At 40.4% G+C, this 15,338-nt stretch overlaps 1 protein-coding gene across 2 annotated transcripts in view; it reads left to right on the top strand.

Moving 5' to 3' along the window:
* Positions 1–1,604: 1,604 nt before the first annotated feature.
* The window catches only part of pcdh17 (protocadherin 17), a 59,646-nt gene continuing 45,912 nt past the window's right edge, over positions 1,605–15,338 (top strand). The window contains exons 1-2 of one of the 2 annotated variants that reach the window (XM_024295550.2): positions 1,605–2,315; positions 3,049–5,634. In XM_024295550.2, coding sequence (XP_024151318.1) covers positions 3,349–5,634 — 2,286 coding nt within the window. In that variant the 5' untranslated portion in view covers positions 1,605–2,315; positions 3,049–3,348. Of the gene's footprint in view, positions 2,316–3,048; positions 5,845–15,338 lie in introns of both variants that reach the window. The other variant, XM_024295549.2, reaches the window with a different exon arrangement.

The following is a 15,338-nucleotide window of genomic DNA, read 5'->3' as shown; positions in this document are numbered from 1 at the left end:
TTTTTCCCTTTTTGATTAACAGTTTCATCTTTCAAAAACCTAACAGCTTTCCCTTTTCGTGTACATGAAGAGGTATGATCAGTTCCTGAGGATTAAAGTAACATTTCTTATACAAGTCCCACTCCAATTATCTTTGGATCTATCGTAAAAGTGTCCCAAGTAGTCTTTTAATTGTGATTATGATGCTTTTTAGACAAAATGAATAAAAAAAGAAAGTGTGTCATTTTCTTAGGAATAGTTTCTGCAGAGCTGCAAGAGTTCATTAGAAATGTGTTCGAGTTATGAGGGGGGATTGTTGGCATGAAATAAGCCTGCCTCGAGTTCCCATCATCCCCTTGTTTACACACTCTCCCACTACTTAACGCCTTACAACCCCAAACATAACATTACTGATGCAACAAAAACTGCGAGAAAAATTGAAATTATCTAGCCGTAAAGAAAATTAAGGCATACATTGGTCTGGTCGTCTCCAAATGGATGCATTGGAATTGAGTGGAGCAGGGAACTTTAGCCTGCTGACTGCAGTACCTATGCCACAGCTACAAGAGGCGGCCGTGTTGTTCGCCCATGTGTTAAAGTGTTCTTGGGCAAGACAGTGAACCCGAATTGCCTCTGGTGGACGGTTGGTGCCACTGTTCGGAGGCGGAGCCACCATCAGGGTGTGAATGTGTGTGCGAAGGGGTGAATGGGTCTCTGACTGTAGAGCACGTTGGGCCTTCAAGGAGGGGAAGAAAAGCGCTATACGCCATTTACAAGCTTTTTTCAACAGCATTTTTTCGTGTGCTCCATATTCACATTTTTTTAAATAAAGAAATACTCAGAAATGCAATTTGAAGTAAAATTGTCTTTATATATGCCACAAGAACATGTTAAAAACACAATTTTGATTGAAGTTGGTCAACTATGTAATGAAAACTGTCTCCTTAATATTTTTGACTACACAAGCATCCTTTTCCTAAATATGTTCTTTTTTTGCATCTAGGATTCTTCAACTTTTTTTCTCCAGGAACTCACATAGGTTCACGTAAATGCTTTAAATAATGGCCATAGACTAAGTTAATCATTTTTCTTTTTTGACTAAATTAGAATTTGAAAGTAATTCCAACAGGAAGTAAATGAAAAGTCAGACAATTGAGCAAATACATCCCCTTTTGACAAATGTGCTTTCTAAAAATGTGCAGTAATAGTCCTGAGCCCATGAAATTCAAAAAATACTTCATTTGTTTCACTTCTATCTGAAATGAATAGACAGAATTCAAAAGTCTTAATCCCAAATTTTGTTAATCTGGAACTAAACTCATTTTTCCTGAGCAGGATGTCACACCCCCCCCTCCCCTCTGTTTTTCCATCCTTCCAACTGAAATTTCAAACCCCATCAGTCCGGCCCCCAGCGCGTTTGAGTCCGTTGGTGACCGTGCTCAGCGCACCGTTTCCTTTAATTGTCGCCTGAACAACAATGAAGACTGATATTTGAAAAAAGACAGCTCCTCCACCGGTGAACTCCCAGCCACCAATCATTTGTAGTCTGGACCCACAGCGGCATTTGAATCCCTCCTCCTCTTCCCCACCTCCTTCAAAATCATTGGCTGCTGCGAGGAGCAGCGACAATGTTTAACGCACCGTGCGGTGTCCGGAGTTCAGTCAGTGAGAGGAGGCGCTCTCTGTGCTTCAGCTGCCACTACGTGTTGAAAATAGTAAGCTTGTAGGTAAATAGATACTGAAGACAAATAAATCAGTCAATTTTTTGACAGCCACAGAAAGACATGTGCCAGTATGCGCCATTCTTTCTGACCACCTTGAGGTGACTGCGCGCGGACTTTTGACGGGGACGCACAAGGACAAAATGCCTCTACGGGGAGCAGGAACTCAGAGATGAGTCGGACTTGAAAGAAAACCTCCGATCGTCCTTTAAACACCTGCTTTGGATCTACATTGCCACTCGTTGGGATGTTTTTTTGTTTTCTCCTCTCTTTTCTTCACAATAGTTTTCCTTCCTGAAGAACGGTGACTCACTGCAGGCAGAAGGAGAGACGCTGCATCCTAATCAGACAGCGGAGAGGACTTCAGCTCATTGACATTACAGTCATACTTTGGAGGACTTTTTATCCCCCCTTCAATTTGCGCTTCGCCGTACTGTAGCGTGCGTGTGCATTGGAGGCTTGTGACTATTTTTGCGCACAGAAAAGGAGGATGCGGGTGGGAGAAGTGGTGTGAGGATAAAACTCTCCCTGAACCCCACTGGAACTGACTGTTATGATTTTTTTTTCTTTTTTTACTGTCTCCTTTATCTTGATTTGATGGAGGAGTGTCTGAAGGTAAGATTAATTCATCTTCCCGTTTTATCTTTTTCACAATTTCCCACTGAAGGCGCAGGATGTCGTTCATTTCCTTTTTTTATTTTACATGGATGCAACAGCTTCTTTCAATGATTGTTGAGTCTCGTAGAGGATAGACAGGGAGCATCAGTGCAGAGAATTACACGGCTGTGCTGAGATGCTGGCAGCTCATTTCGGATTTTTTTTTATAAGGCTCATTTTTTAAATATCCGGATTATGCGGATTTGTTAATGCGTGTAAGAGACTCATTTTATACTCACTCATTCAGATAGCCGCCACAATAGGTCATCCTTAGTTTCATTCCTGTGTTTTTTACCACATTATTGAAGTTGCCCTTTTCCCCTCCTAGTTTCACTCAGCACTCATATCACAGTGGAGGAGTATTTTCTTACTAGGTTTGTGTATTACACTTCACATCAGACATTAAAAACTGCTGGTATTGTCAGTTTGACGGGTGAGTAAAATGATAAAAGAATCTGTATTTACCTGTGTGTGTGGACGGTAGAGTCTTCCCCAAGGTTAACTAATTGACAAGCTTCTCCTATAATTGTGGAGATGAATTACACATGAGCTGTGCTTCATTTTTGGCTTGCCAGTGGATCTGATTTCCTCCTGGCAGAGAATGCTGTTTTTTTTACTATTATTATTTGAAATATTAGAGCCACTAATTGATTTTTATGTAACATATTTCTTTTCCTTTTTTCCTTCGCAGGTGGTATGATTGAATACTTACAATGAGAATCCTGTTTGGAGACTGGAACACGATTATTGTTTAGTTGAGTCTGGGTGCTCAGCTGAATATAAATTAGGTGTTCAGCACCAGAGATTGCTTGCAGAGGAAGAGAGCAACGAAGCCAAGACAATCTTCAAAGATAAATGCCGAGGCCCCACACGATGAACGGGACTCTTTATTTCAACTGGAGAAATAGAAATACCAAATTTTAACAAAACAGCAACAGGTTAACGGAAGTGCAAACCCTGCACACATATAAGTAGCTTTTACAGTGTGGAGATGCATCTTTCCATTTTCTTTTTTCTCCTCTTGTGGGCTCAAGCCCAGACACTAAAAAACTTGAATTACTCGGTCCCGGAGGAACAGGGACCAGGGACAGTGATTGGGAATATTGCCAAAGATGCCAGGCTTGGACTGGAACAGATTGGGCAGGGAGGACAGGGTAAGAAAGCCAACTTCAGGGTGCTGGAGAACTCTGCACCTCATCTCATTGACGTGGACCCCCAAAGTGGATTGTTGTACACAAAGCAGCGCATTGACAGGGAAACGTTGTGTAAAAGAAACCCTAAGTGCCAGCTCTCCATGGAAGTGTTTGCCAATGATAAAGAGATATGTATGATAAAAATAGACATTCAGGACATCAATGACAACTCACCTGTTTTCCCCTCGGATCAGATTGATATTGACATTTCTGAAAATGCAGTGCCAGGAACACGGTTTCCCCTGACCAGCGCACATGACCCAGATGCTGGGGAAAATGGCCTAAAAACCTATCAAATTACACGTGATGACTACAACCTCTTTTCCTTAGAGGTAAAATCTAGAGGGGATGGGACAAAATTTCCAGAATTAGTCATTCAGCGACCACTGGACCGAGAAGAACGAAGTCATCACACCCTTATTTTGTCGGCTACTGACGGTGGGGAATATCCTCGGTCTGGCACCATGCAGATAAATGTTAAAGTTATTGACTCCAATGACAACAGCCCGGTGTTTGATCCGCCCTCATATGTTGTGGAAATTCCTGAAAATTCAACTCCTGGTAAAGTCTTGATTGATTTAAATGCTACTGATCCTGATGAGGGAAACAACGGTCAAATAGTCTACTCTTTTAGTGGTTATGCCCCCGAGAGAATCAGAGAACTCTTTTCCATTGATTCCAGAACAGGAGTCATAAAAATTCAGGGTGAAATTGACTACGAAGAGAGCCCGGTTATTGAGATTGACGTTCAGGCAAAGGATCTTGGTCCCAATCCAATCCCAGGCCATTGCAAAGTCACAGTTAAAGTGCTTGACAGGAATGATAATTGGCCGTCCATAGGCTTTGTGTCTGTGCGACAGGGAGCCATCAGTGAAGCTGCACCCCCAGGCACAGTTATTGCTCTGGTTCGTGTCACAGACAAGGACTCAGGCAGGAATGGCCAGCTTCAGTGTAGAGTGCTGGGTAATGTCCCATTTAAACTTGAGGAGAACTATGATAACTTCTACACTGTGGTGACAGAAAGGCCCCTGGACAGGGAAATGCAGGATGAGTACAATGTCACAATTGTAGCCAAGGATAATGGCATTCCTCCACTAAATTCTACAAAATCTTTCACCGTCAAGATTCTGGATGAAAATGACAATGTTCCCCGCTTCACCAAATCAGTATACATTCTTCAAATCTCTGAAAACAACATTCCTGGAGAGTATTTAGGTTCGGTTCTGGCACATGACCCAGACCTTGGCCAGAATGGGACAGTGTACTACAGTATTGTTAACTCCAACGTAAGTGGCGGTGACGTCAACACCTATGTCAACGTCAATGCAGCAAATGGAGCCATTTATGCTGTAAGATCTTTTAACTACGAGCAAATTAAGTATTTTGATTTTAAAGTTCTCGCTAAAGATGCAGGATCTCCACACCTTGAGAGTAATGCTACTGTCCGCATCAGCGTTCAAGATGTCAACGACAACATTCCCGTCATAGTTTTGCCACTCCTTCAAAACGACACAGCTGAAATCCATGTCCCGCGAAATGTTGGTGTTGGCTACATTGTTACCACCGTGAGAGCAGTGGATAATGATTATGGTGAGAGTGGGAGGCTCACCTATGAAATTTCAGATGGCAATGAGGAGCACCTCTTTGAGATCGACCCAGTTACTGGGGAGGTGCGAACAGCCCATTCCTTCTGGGAGGACGTAAGCCCTATTGTGGAGCTAATAATCCGAGTGTCGGACCACGGCAAGCCAACACTAACTGCTGCAGCTAGACTCATTATTAAGGCTTCCAACGGACGACCTCCTGATGGACTGCCCCACATCAAAGACAATCAGAATTGGGACACCTCTCTGCCTCTTATTGTAACTCTAAGCATCATATCTCTCATGCTTCTGGCTGCCATGGTGACCATAGCAATCAAGTGCAAACGGGAAAACAAGGAAATACGTACTTATAACTGTCGCATTGCTGAGTACTCGCATCCTCAGCTGGGGAAAGGCAAGAAGAAGAAGATTAACAAGAACGACATCATGCTGGTGCAGAGCGAGGTGGAGGAGCGGGATGCCATGAATGTGATGAATGTGGTAAGCAGCCCTTCCTTGGCCACCTCTCCCATGTACTTTGACTACCAGACACGCCTGCCACTCAGCTCACCAAGGTCAGAGGTCATGTACCTCAAGCCCACTACCAATAACCTCAGCGTGCCCCAAGGCCACGTGGGATGCCACACCAGCTTCACAGGCCCAGTCACCAGCACTACAGACACACCTACTAACCGCATGTCCATCATACAGGTAAGAGAAATGGCACCTTTCTCCTTCACTGTTGTGCCACCATTTTTACTCCACAACCCCCACAAGCTCCCAGTTCCTGCACCCAACACGTGACCCTTGTTTTGTATGAAATCAAAAAGACAAGAACAGAGAGAAGCTTGGAAGCCCAAGAGCACAGAGGGAACGAGAAGAAAGGGAGGGGTTGAGCATTAGAAGGATTAAGCAGTCATTCTGCTGCTCTTATAGAACAGAGCCAGTCACATAAACACTCATCAGTTGTATCTATAGTTTGTAAAAGCAGACTTCTGCAAACAGCTATGGAGCAACACATTTTCATTTGAAACTGAAATTAAGTAGTTTCATCTGTAAAGATAATACAAAAATCAGTCTCTTTTTATTAGTTTATACCAGTCTCTGTTTGAAGAATCTGCTACTTTACAGATTTATTTATTTATTTTTATGATAAAATGTTAGTAAAACATGTTTATAACTAAAACAACCATATTTTAAGTTCACTTGGGAAGTCAACATTATTTAAAACAGAAAGAGCAGACTTCCCCCAAGCATTGTCTGCTGCATGTTTTGTGTTGTCATGAATCCCTACAGCACTTTAAGTTTCATTCTAGCAGATTTAATACCTTGAGATTAGGAGATTGTACTTATTTTCACAGCTACTTTATACGTCTTTGTGCGGGTTACTTTGGTGTATAAGCCTCTAATGTGATAACTTCTCTCTGTCTTTGGCCTTAAGCTCATTAAAAGTCTGTCGTGGCAGACGAGGATTATACTACGCTTAGGACAGTACTATGTGACACTGGATATAATGGACAGTTACAACAAACTAAATGGTCATTCATAGTATTTTGTGGTTAGTCAAAGCGAATAGTCACCAGTATGTCTGGTTATCTTGTTTTTTGCCCTGTTTACAAGGGATATGTACCCCCTCTTATATTACCACATGCTTTTTTAAAAAAAGAGAAAAAAAGTTAGTGTTTTTTGCTGTACTACCAAGGTTGCACAATGTATGTTCCAGGTGCAATTTGACAAAACACTATAAACCTGTTTCATATGCTCTAGCTGTAGCCAAGGGCTTTTCAGCACAATCAAGGAGAAACACTTTCTAATTCCATCCCAATGGATTTCATCTAGTTGTGTTTAGATTGAGCGGCCTTGTGTCTTTTATACCCCTCTATTTTCACTAGACATGGATGTGATGATGACTGTGATCAGATGTGACGTTTTCTCACCAGGGAGGAAGGCCAGTGTCTGTTGTTTTCACTACCGGTCCTTCTTCTGCTTCTATTATGAACCAGCTGCATAGAGCAGGGGTCAGTTCAAAGACCGTTAAGGCTTTCTAATCAGAGGGGCCCAATCAGTGTTGTTCTATTTCACAAATCTGGCAATGATGAACTGGATTCAGCTAGCCTGTCATACACCCATTCGTAGACATCTTTTTGTCTATCTCTTCAAACACAAGCGGCATCAACACATTTCATAGTCTGTTGTTTACAGCAGGTCTCCTCAACATATCAAGCTTTGGTCCTCTGTTGTATTATTCAACAGAAACCTGTGTTTAGGGAGATGGCCAGAGGCATCAAGTTTCTTCAGAAGCTGTACAGAAACATATCACTTTCCTTCCTCTTGCTGTCCTCCGTTCAGCTCTCTCCGTGCATGTGGACAGTAGGTAACCTGAGCCAGGAGGGTGTCTATGGGAAAAATGTCAGGAAACAAAGACAGAATTCCCTTTCCATCGATCCTAAGGTCTTCAGCCCATCTGTCAGTACAGTTGCCACAATGAAGAAAACAGAAAATATTACTAAAGAAAGTGTGTGTGTGTGTGGGGGGGGGCATTATCTGCTCACTCAGTCACACAAGGACACTTCAGTGTCTGATGTGCTTTGTGGGAAAACTATGTCTAGAACTTGTATCCTGTTCAATGGAGCTATAAGTGTTCAGTGATCTTCTATAGTGCTGCAAAGGCAGAAAGATTGTCCATTATGTTTAAATGGAGAGGGGAAATTGTATGAGAAATACACAAGCGCTCTTGTGGCATTATTGATATCAATGCTGGTTCATTTGGTCCAGCCTCATTTTACTTTTGATGAGAATTTCTGAGATTAGATTAAGTGTAATCTTGTCTAATTTTATGAAAGGTTCTGAGAGAGGATACCCTAATATTGACCCAGTAGTTAAACCAATATGTAGCAAAGTTAAAGTCAAGTGTTTCAAGACAAAGGGATGTCCTGTGTTATGTTTCAAAGAGTTAGCCTTGCATACTTATACATAGTTTTTATTTGGACATTTCTCAAACTCCCTGTATGTTTTTTTTTTGTTTAATCTTTGTAATAATTTCCCTTCACCGTGACCATTCTAAACAATGTGAGCCTCAATATGAGCCACTTATTCACATTTTTTTCAGTCTTTAAATTTAATTCTGAAAAAAAAGTCCACTTAGCCTTAATTAAACCAGATCCTACGTGTATGTGTAAGAAACTCAGTCTGGAACCACAGCACAATGACAAAACTCTGTCTAAAAAGGCTGTATGAGCCGCCTTTAGGTGGCAGCATTCTGCCTTGTGTAGGGTGGCATTGAGATAAGAGTGGCAAGGACAAACGGGGCTCCAGTCTCTGCTGACTTGATATCATTACTTGTCACTTTGTAAGAAGGCCCCTCCTGCTCTGCTGAAAAATGCCTGACATGGAGAGATGAAATATGGCGTGTCATTTTTAGATCTGCCTCTCATAGCACTTCAGTTCAGCACTTTTGAATGACAATGACTGCATTTACATCTGCACGGAGTCCAGGATTTTTACAGATCTCCTATACAAATTTGAGAAAATCTCATTACAACTCACAATGTAACATGGTTTTGGGATGGTTTTTCAAATCGACTCATGGCCTTAATCCTGTAAAAAATGAAGAGGAAAAAAAAATGCGTAAAAGAATGTGACAGTAGTTATTAAAGCTTAATGTTTCTTACGCAGGAGATGTGCACTTTGAATCTGCATGTAAAGAAATTAGCTGATGCAGATGTTGAAAATAGATGTTTCGAGGAATGGCCTGACTCTGCACAGTTTGGAGAGATTGTGTTCATTTGGATGTGTGGGTGTAATGTCATTGTGTATCTCAAGCCTCCTGATTTAAGTATTCAGCTGGCAGCCTCTGTGACAGAGCTCCACTCTTTTATGAGTATGACAATCTCGCATTTGTCTAAACCTCAAGACAGCTATAATGCAAGAAATACTAACACAAAGACGGTGGGATGTGTTTTAAAGGATTTCCCCCAAAAAAGATTCATCAAAGCCTCAGCTGTGTATTGTGTTGCAGATGCTTCAGTGGCCAATGAGCCCATGAATATAAAATCACCCTTTATTTGATTTACCTTCATCCTCAAGTAACTGCTTTCTACTACCCTTCTCTTCCTTCCTTTCCTCCAAACTGAAGCATACTGGCATTCTGGATTTCAGAGTTCAGAAACTGCAATGGATGTTCAAAGAGTTATTGATAGGAAGGAGAGACAGTTTAAGAAACCTACTGTAAGTTGTTTACATTTGCCCCCCGGCAGAGATTCTGAGTCACTTGGCCAGATTTGTTTTATTTGAGCGTGCCTGTACATGAAGAAATATTATCTTACCTAAGGGTGCATTTTCATATCTCCTCAAATAAATCTGCCCCTACTGTACATAAAACATCACACTGAAATTCTAAATTATTAATAGGCACTTTTATTTGTCTTTGTAGCCCCCAAACCTGATAGAATAGAAACAACTAAGAGGAAGTGCAGTCAGCCTCCACAGTGTTTCTCTGGGAAATCTACTTTAAATGTTTTTGTTTTTCAAGTGCAAGAAAGAAGCTTATATTAAATGTTTTGTGTATTAGCTACCATCTCTAGTGTTTTATCAGTGGTTTTGGCAAATGTATATGCCTCTATAAGCAGCAAAAGACTCTGTGTTCAAAGCCAAGAACAAGTCATATTTGCATTTATTCATTAATTCATGATGATGTTTATTAGATTATAGGAAAAAAAAACTGAAGATGTCACAATAAATATTGGAGGTCCCTGCCTCTTTCTATGAAACCATGTGCACAACAGTAGTTGAAAGCAGTAAGAGAAGCTAAATTTTTTTTTTGTTTTATTTTAATATTGGAATTAGCAAAGGCTTATGCAGTTAACTCTTCAGTAGATTGCTTACTTATCCATGGCAGCTCCATTTTAACTTAACATTAAAAAAAAGAATCTCAAACTAATATGACTGAGGTGGAATACTTATTAAAGACCCACTCTGATTATCGTTTGACCTTTTGTACAAGCATTTCCAGTATTCCTTTAATCATGGTTGTGCCATTTTTAGCCAAATTAATACTAAAAAAATACCTGTGCAGTTTTCTAGGACATAATTTTGGCAAATTGATAGTAGTTCTTTTGAAATTCTCCTGAGTTGTTCGAAGGACAGAGCAATCCTTTCCCCCTTCCCATTACATTATAAGTGTGCGGTTGGGGAAGGGGTGGGGGGGTTATGTCCCGGTCTTGGACTTCCTTCCTGCTAAAGATTGTTAGCCGCCATCTTTTCTGCCACCAGGTCCCATTTGACAAAAATGGTGAGCAGTTGGCGCTATCCAACTGTACAGTTTGGAGCCAGATGCCAGCTCGAGTAAAACAAGGATGTATACTGATGAAGCGGAGCAAAGACCTGGTGGCTGCCCAGCGCATTTTCTATATCACAAATAATCAATTTTTCAAATGACATTTTTGTCTGCTTCTGAGTCACATCAATTTGAATAAAAAAAATACTCTGAAACACAATTTGAGCTTAATTTTCTTTATATATATATATATATCTTCTATTTTGAAGAAAATACCCCAATAACAAGCTAAAAACACCAAAAATATGGTTTTCATCAGAGTGGGTATTCAACTGATATTTTCAATTAATTTTTTATATTTTTGTTGGCCAACGTTTGGATGAAACAGAAAAAAGACTGAGAGTGAGTCTAAAAGTGTGGACCTTTAGTAATCTGTTGCACAAATGGACAGTATCAATACTCAGAAAGTTTCTTTGAAATTTTTCTTCAGCTCCAAAAAGGCTTGTTTATTTATAAAATATGTTCATGAATCTTAGTAACCCCATTAAAAAATAAATGAATAAGCTTTTTAAAACCCAAAATGTGCACCAAAGCTGAATATTCCCCCTTTTGTTTTTCCATACGGCCTCTAAAAGAATCAGTCTGTTGACAAGGCGTGACTTAGCCTTCTTGGTCATTGGCTTTGTATCCTTTCAGCATTAGCGTAGAAAATTTAATATGTCCTCACCCCTTACCTGAGCTGCATAATATTCCTTTTATTTAACTGACCTTCCAACCAACCAATGCAGAACAACACAGGAATTTTATTTTTTTTTGTGATTACAGAGGGAGGAAATGAGAACAGGAAATGACCTTCCTGATAGGCAGATTGGCCAGACACATTAAAGCAATTTTCCTGGTTCAGTAGGAAGCAGCCGATGGGAGATGACATGGGCATGATTGTAAGACTGTGGCTCGTCAGCCGACATTTACTTTCACATCATTGTGTGTTTTGTGGTACAGGAGGAAGTGAATGATCGTGACTCTTTTGTCTAATTTGGTGATGCTGAAGCTTCAAAATGTCATGTCATTCTGTTAAACAGCAAGAGTCTTTGATTTTTTTTTCCTTTTTCCGTCAACAGACAAGTCTCTTGTGTCCCACTAATTACTTTTCTTTTCTGGCTATTAAGAGCGTGCCCACTAATACTTCAGGTGACTGCCTTTTTCTTTCTCTTTTATTTGTGGCTGTTGTCTTATGTGACACTTTACCTTGTTTTACTGACCTTGTTGCCAAGCTTTTCTATTACTCTGCAGGTGCACACACCTACACAAGATGGAACACTGCATTTTGTGGCTGACAAGCCTTGTAATATAATGCATTTTCACGTTTAATGTAAGCCTCCTTCAATATGAAATGTTGAAATTGTGACAAAAAAAATATCTGCTTGCTCACAGTTACTTCGGTATTGTGTTCAAACAAGTCAGATGCTAGACAGCGACTTGGCTTTGAAACAGGCAGTAAAAAAACAGAGAACAAAGAGTAACCTTCACAGCTGAGGAGCCTATGATTCAGCTGCCATGGATCTATGTGCGAGCGTACATATGTGCGCACACGAGCGTGCACCTGTGCTACAGCCAGCTGCACTCTGAAGCACAGGTCTTGCTGGTTTCCTCAGATTGAAATGGGCTCCCCTGTTGGGGCCGCCAGCCCCCTGAAGGCTTAAGATCCCACCTGGGGTCTTTAGACTTAAAGTTTTTGGGCAGCAGGGTGTCTTTGATGCAGCTTGAGATGGGTCCAGATAGGAGTGACCACACAGTAAAGTGTGGGAAAAGGCATAGGTAGCATAGGGTTGTGTACTGTAGGTGTGCACGGCCCGGTGATGTATTCTTTGAACTGCCAGCAGCTGGGTCTCCTTGCTGTAAATCAAACACGCTCAAAGTCAAACAAAGTGGAGCTGGCTGTGCTGTTACTTGGAACCGGTCCAGCCAGGAAGAGCTTCTATTCATGCCACATTTTCTTTCTCCGTGCCCCCTAGACATGTGCTTTAGAATCAACACACAGCTCAAAGCATGAGTTGTGCGAATCTGTTCTCACCTTCTATCTCATTAGTGTAAGAGAGATGATTTATCCCCCTTTGCTCGAATCTCTCTTGCTCTCCTTGTCCTTGCTTTTTACAGTTCAACACTTCTTCAGCTTCATCAGTAATGTGATTAATTGTTCAGAGGAATAGATCTTGTGTATTATCTCATTTGCTGTAATTCTACCTTACTGCATGTCAAAACAAACAGTTATGACTTTTCCTCTGCTGCGCAACCACTAGTGTGTTTCTCTCAGGTTCCAGTCAGCCAATTATGATTTGCTTTGCAATTTGAGGATCATTTTCCTAAAAGAGTGAAACGGAAATGAGAGCAGTGGAATTTTTTCTTTTTCACCTTTTTTTGTGTGTAATGTGTCTTCCAAGAGAACTATCTCTTCTGTTCATCCCAATATTTGCAACCAAGTTTGTAACCTAACCCCTGTTTCTAAAACCCTGCATGTTGTCTGAGGGGAGTTGACAGCCACTGTGTTTTGCTGCCACCGTTATGTGTTTTGTGGCAACAGAGGCGAGACTCGGCACTCTCAGATGTTATTGCCTAAACAAAAAGGCTCACTAAGAGGGAGTCACACAAGATTTGTGGTCAAACGTTGGTGGTGTCTGTTCTTAGGGGTAGCAGTTGCATTGCTGAGAGGTAATAGTTTGTTAAAAAATTGCATATTTGACCGGTCTTATTTTTATTTTTTTTTCTGTTGTACTTCACAGAGGTACTCAATTGGCCCCTCGTTGCGTTTATGTTTTAGAAAGAAATCTTTCTTTGCTCTTAAGCATTTGGATCAATTGGTGGTTCACTCCATTTCTTATTGATTTTTGCTCTGTTTGGTACTGAAATACTGGTTTTCATTATCTATTGCTCTAAGCATTGTTAAGTGAAAGTAAAAAATCAAAAAACTAGTCCTTACTTGTTTCAACTCCTCTTTTTTGGAGTCCTCTTCTTTTCTCTACTCCTGTCATTTTGGATAAGCATCGCAATTGCTCATGTTACAGACGATCCAAGCCAAATTCATAATGATGAGATTATCTTGTCAACAGTACAGGGTGTATATGTCTGCTGTATTGATCTGCACGCAGCTCTAATAAATGAAGTGACACGATGAAAGTGTTGGCTCAGTGATAACTCTGAACAGATCTTGCTATTTATACACTCTCAACACTGCAGAGATGATGAATGGAACTTTTTTTCAGTTTTCCTCCTGGTTCTGAGTCCTCTCCTCATCTCTTCCTATCCTCTCCCCTCTGATGTGATCAGCGTGTCACGCTGACATGCCGCGTCAAGGCGGAGAGTCATGGGTGCTGCTGTGTGAGAAACCCATCAAATAACAGCCTGCGACTCAGGACAACTGGGAAAAAAACAGATTGCTGGAGCTAGATACAGTTGTGTGTGCGTGAAGTAACTGAGGTTCGAACGAACGTTTATCTTTGCATTTGAGGAGAAGGTCAGCGGGGTTTAGAGCCTTAGATTACACGTGATTGCTTCTTCTGTAGGCTAGCTGATTAATGCTAAGGCTGCTCTGACAGACTCCTAATGCACCGTAGACAAACTTGAAAGAGACGGAGAGAAACTGACTTCCCACCCTTTGACAAAAGAGCATTATCCTAAAGCCTTTTCAGTGAGCCTTTACCCAGGTGTATTGACTGCTTCCTTCCTTTCTGCTCTTCCTTCATTTTCTAACTCAGTCTTCGCTAAGATATCTCAGCTCCATTGACCTGATATATATATAATGTAGATAGGTGACCTTGATATGAAACATACCCAATCTGTTTAGTGCCAGTGCTTGTGTGTATGTGCGCTTCTGCAGGCATTTGAATTAAACGCTTGCCTTGAGTTTGTATTTGTGTGTTTTATACATCTGGCCTCAATCGTGGGTTTTGGGGAAATACGTTCAAACTCTGCGTCTCAGAATACTTCCTTCTTATACAATTCAAATAAAATAATTTGATTTTTTTGACCGTTGGAGATCCAGCCTTATTAACCTACAAACAAGCCTGTAATTTATAAATCATCTGTTTCAACACTAAGTAAAAAAAGAAAAAAAAAAAAAAAAACTAGATGAGACAATAAACTAAATCTACGATTTCATCAAACGCTGGCTCACAAAATACTTGTTTAGAAATGAATCCAAAACAGAAAAACACAAATTCATTAGTTTAATGAAGGGTTCTGTATTCATTTGTTTCCTTTATCCTGTTGTTCTGCTGTGTAGTCATTATAATCTCATGTATTAATCCAAACCCTCTAAAAGGGAAAACAATATGAAATGTTCCTTTTTTATAAAATTTTGGTTAATTGCTGTTTTACTTGAAAGCGAGTTAGCAGAGAAGTCAATTTTGTTTCCCGCTTGTAACAAAGAACAGGTTACTAGATTATACCCCACTTTTCTAGTAACTCCTGGTGTTTGCAAAAGTAGGATTTTTATCTTCCTGTTTGATTTGATTTCTGATTTTTCAGTGTTTGAAGATAAATTGTTTTATGAGAAAATATTTTAACTCAAATTCTCAAATCTACTTTTTTTGTATAGAATATTATACCAAACAAAACTGCTTCCAAATTAATGTTCATGCAAAAAAAAAAAATCTTGATACAAGAAAATTGGATATTGGCAAAACAGAATATTGTAGACATTCTTGACATCCCTGAGGCAACCTCTGAAAGTACAAAACTGACTGTGCATGATGATGTATTTCCTTCAAAGTCTGCTTGAAACTTTCTCTATAGGAATATAAACTTTCAGAGACTACACATAAATATGTAATTTTTAGAACTTTTTCATGTCTTCATGGCAAAAACTGCAACCATCTGCACATTAGGCAGATGCTTTATCATTTTCAGCCAATCAGATGGTGAAACCCCTAAA

This window comes from Oryzias melastigma, linkage group LG3, assembly GCF_002922805.2.
Source record: "Oryzias melastigma strain HK-1 linkage group LG3, ASM292280v2, whole genome shotgun sequence".
Lineage (NCBI taxonomy): Eukaryota > Metazoa > Chordata > Actinopteri > Beloniformes > Adrianichthyidae > Oryzias > Oryzias melastigma.
This window is presented reverse-complemented; position numbering and strand designations above follow the sequence as displayed.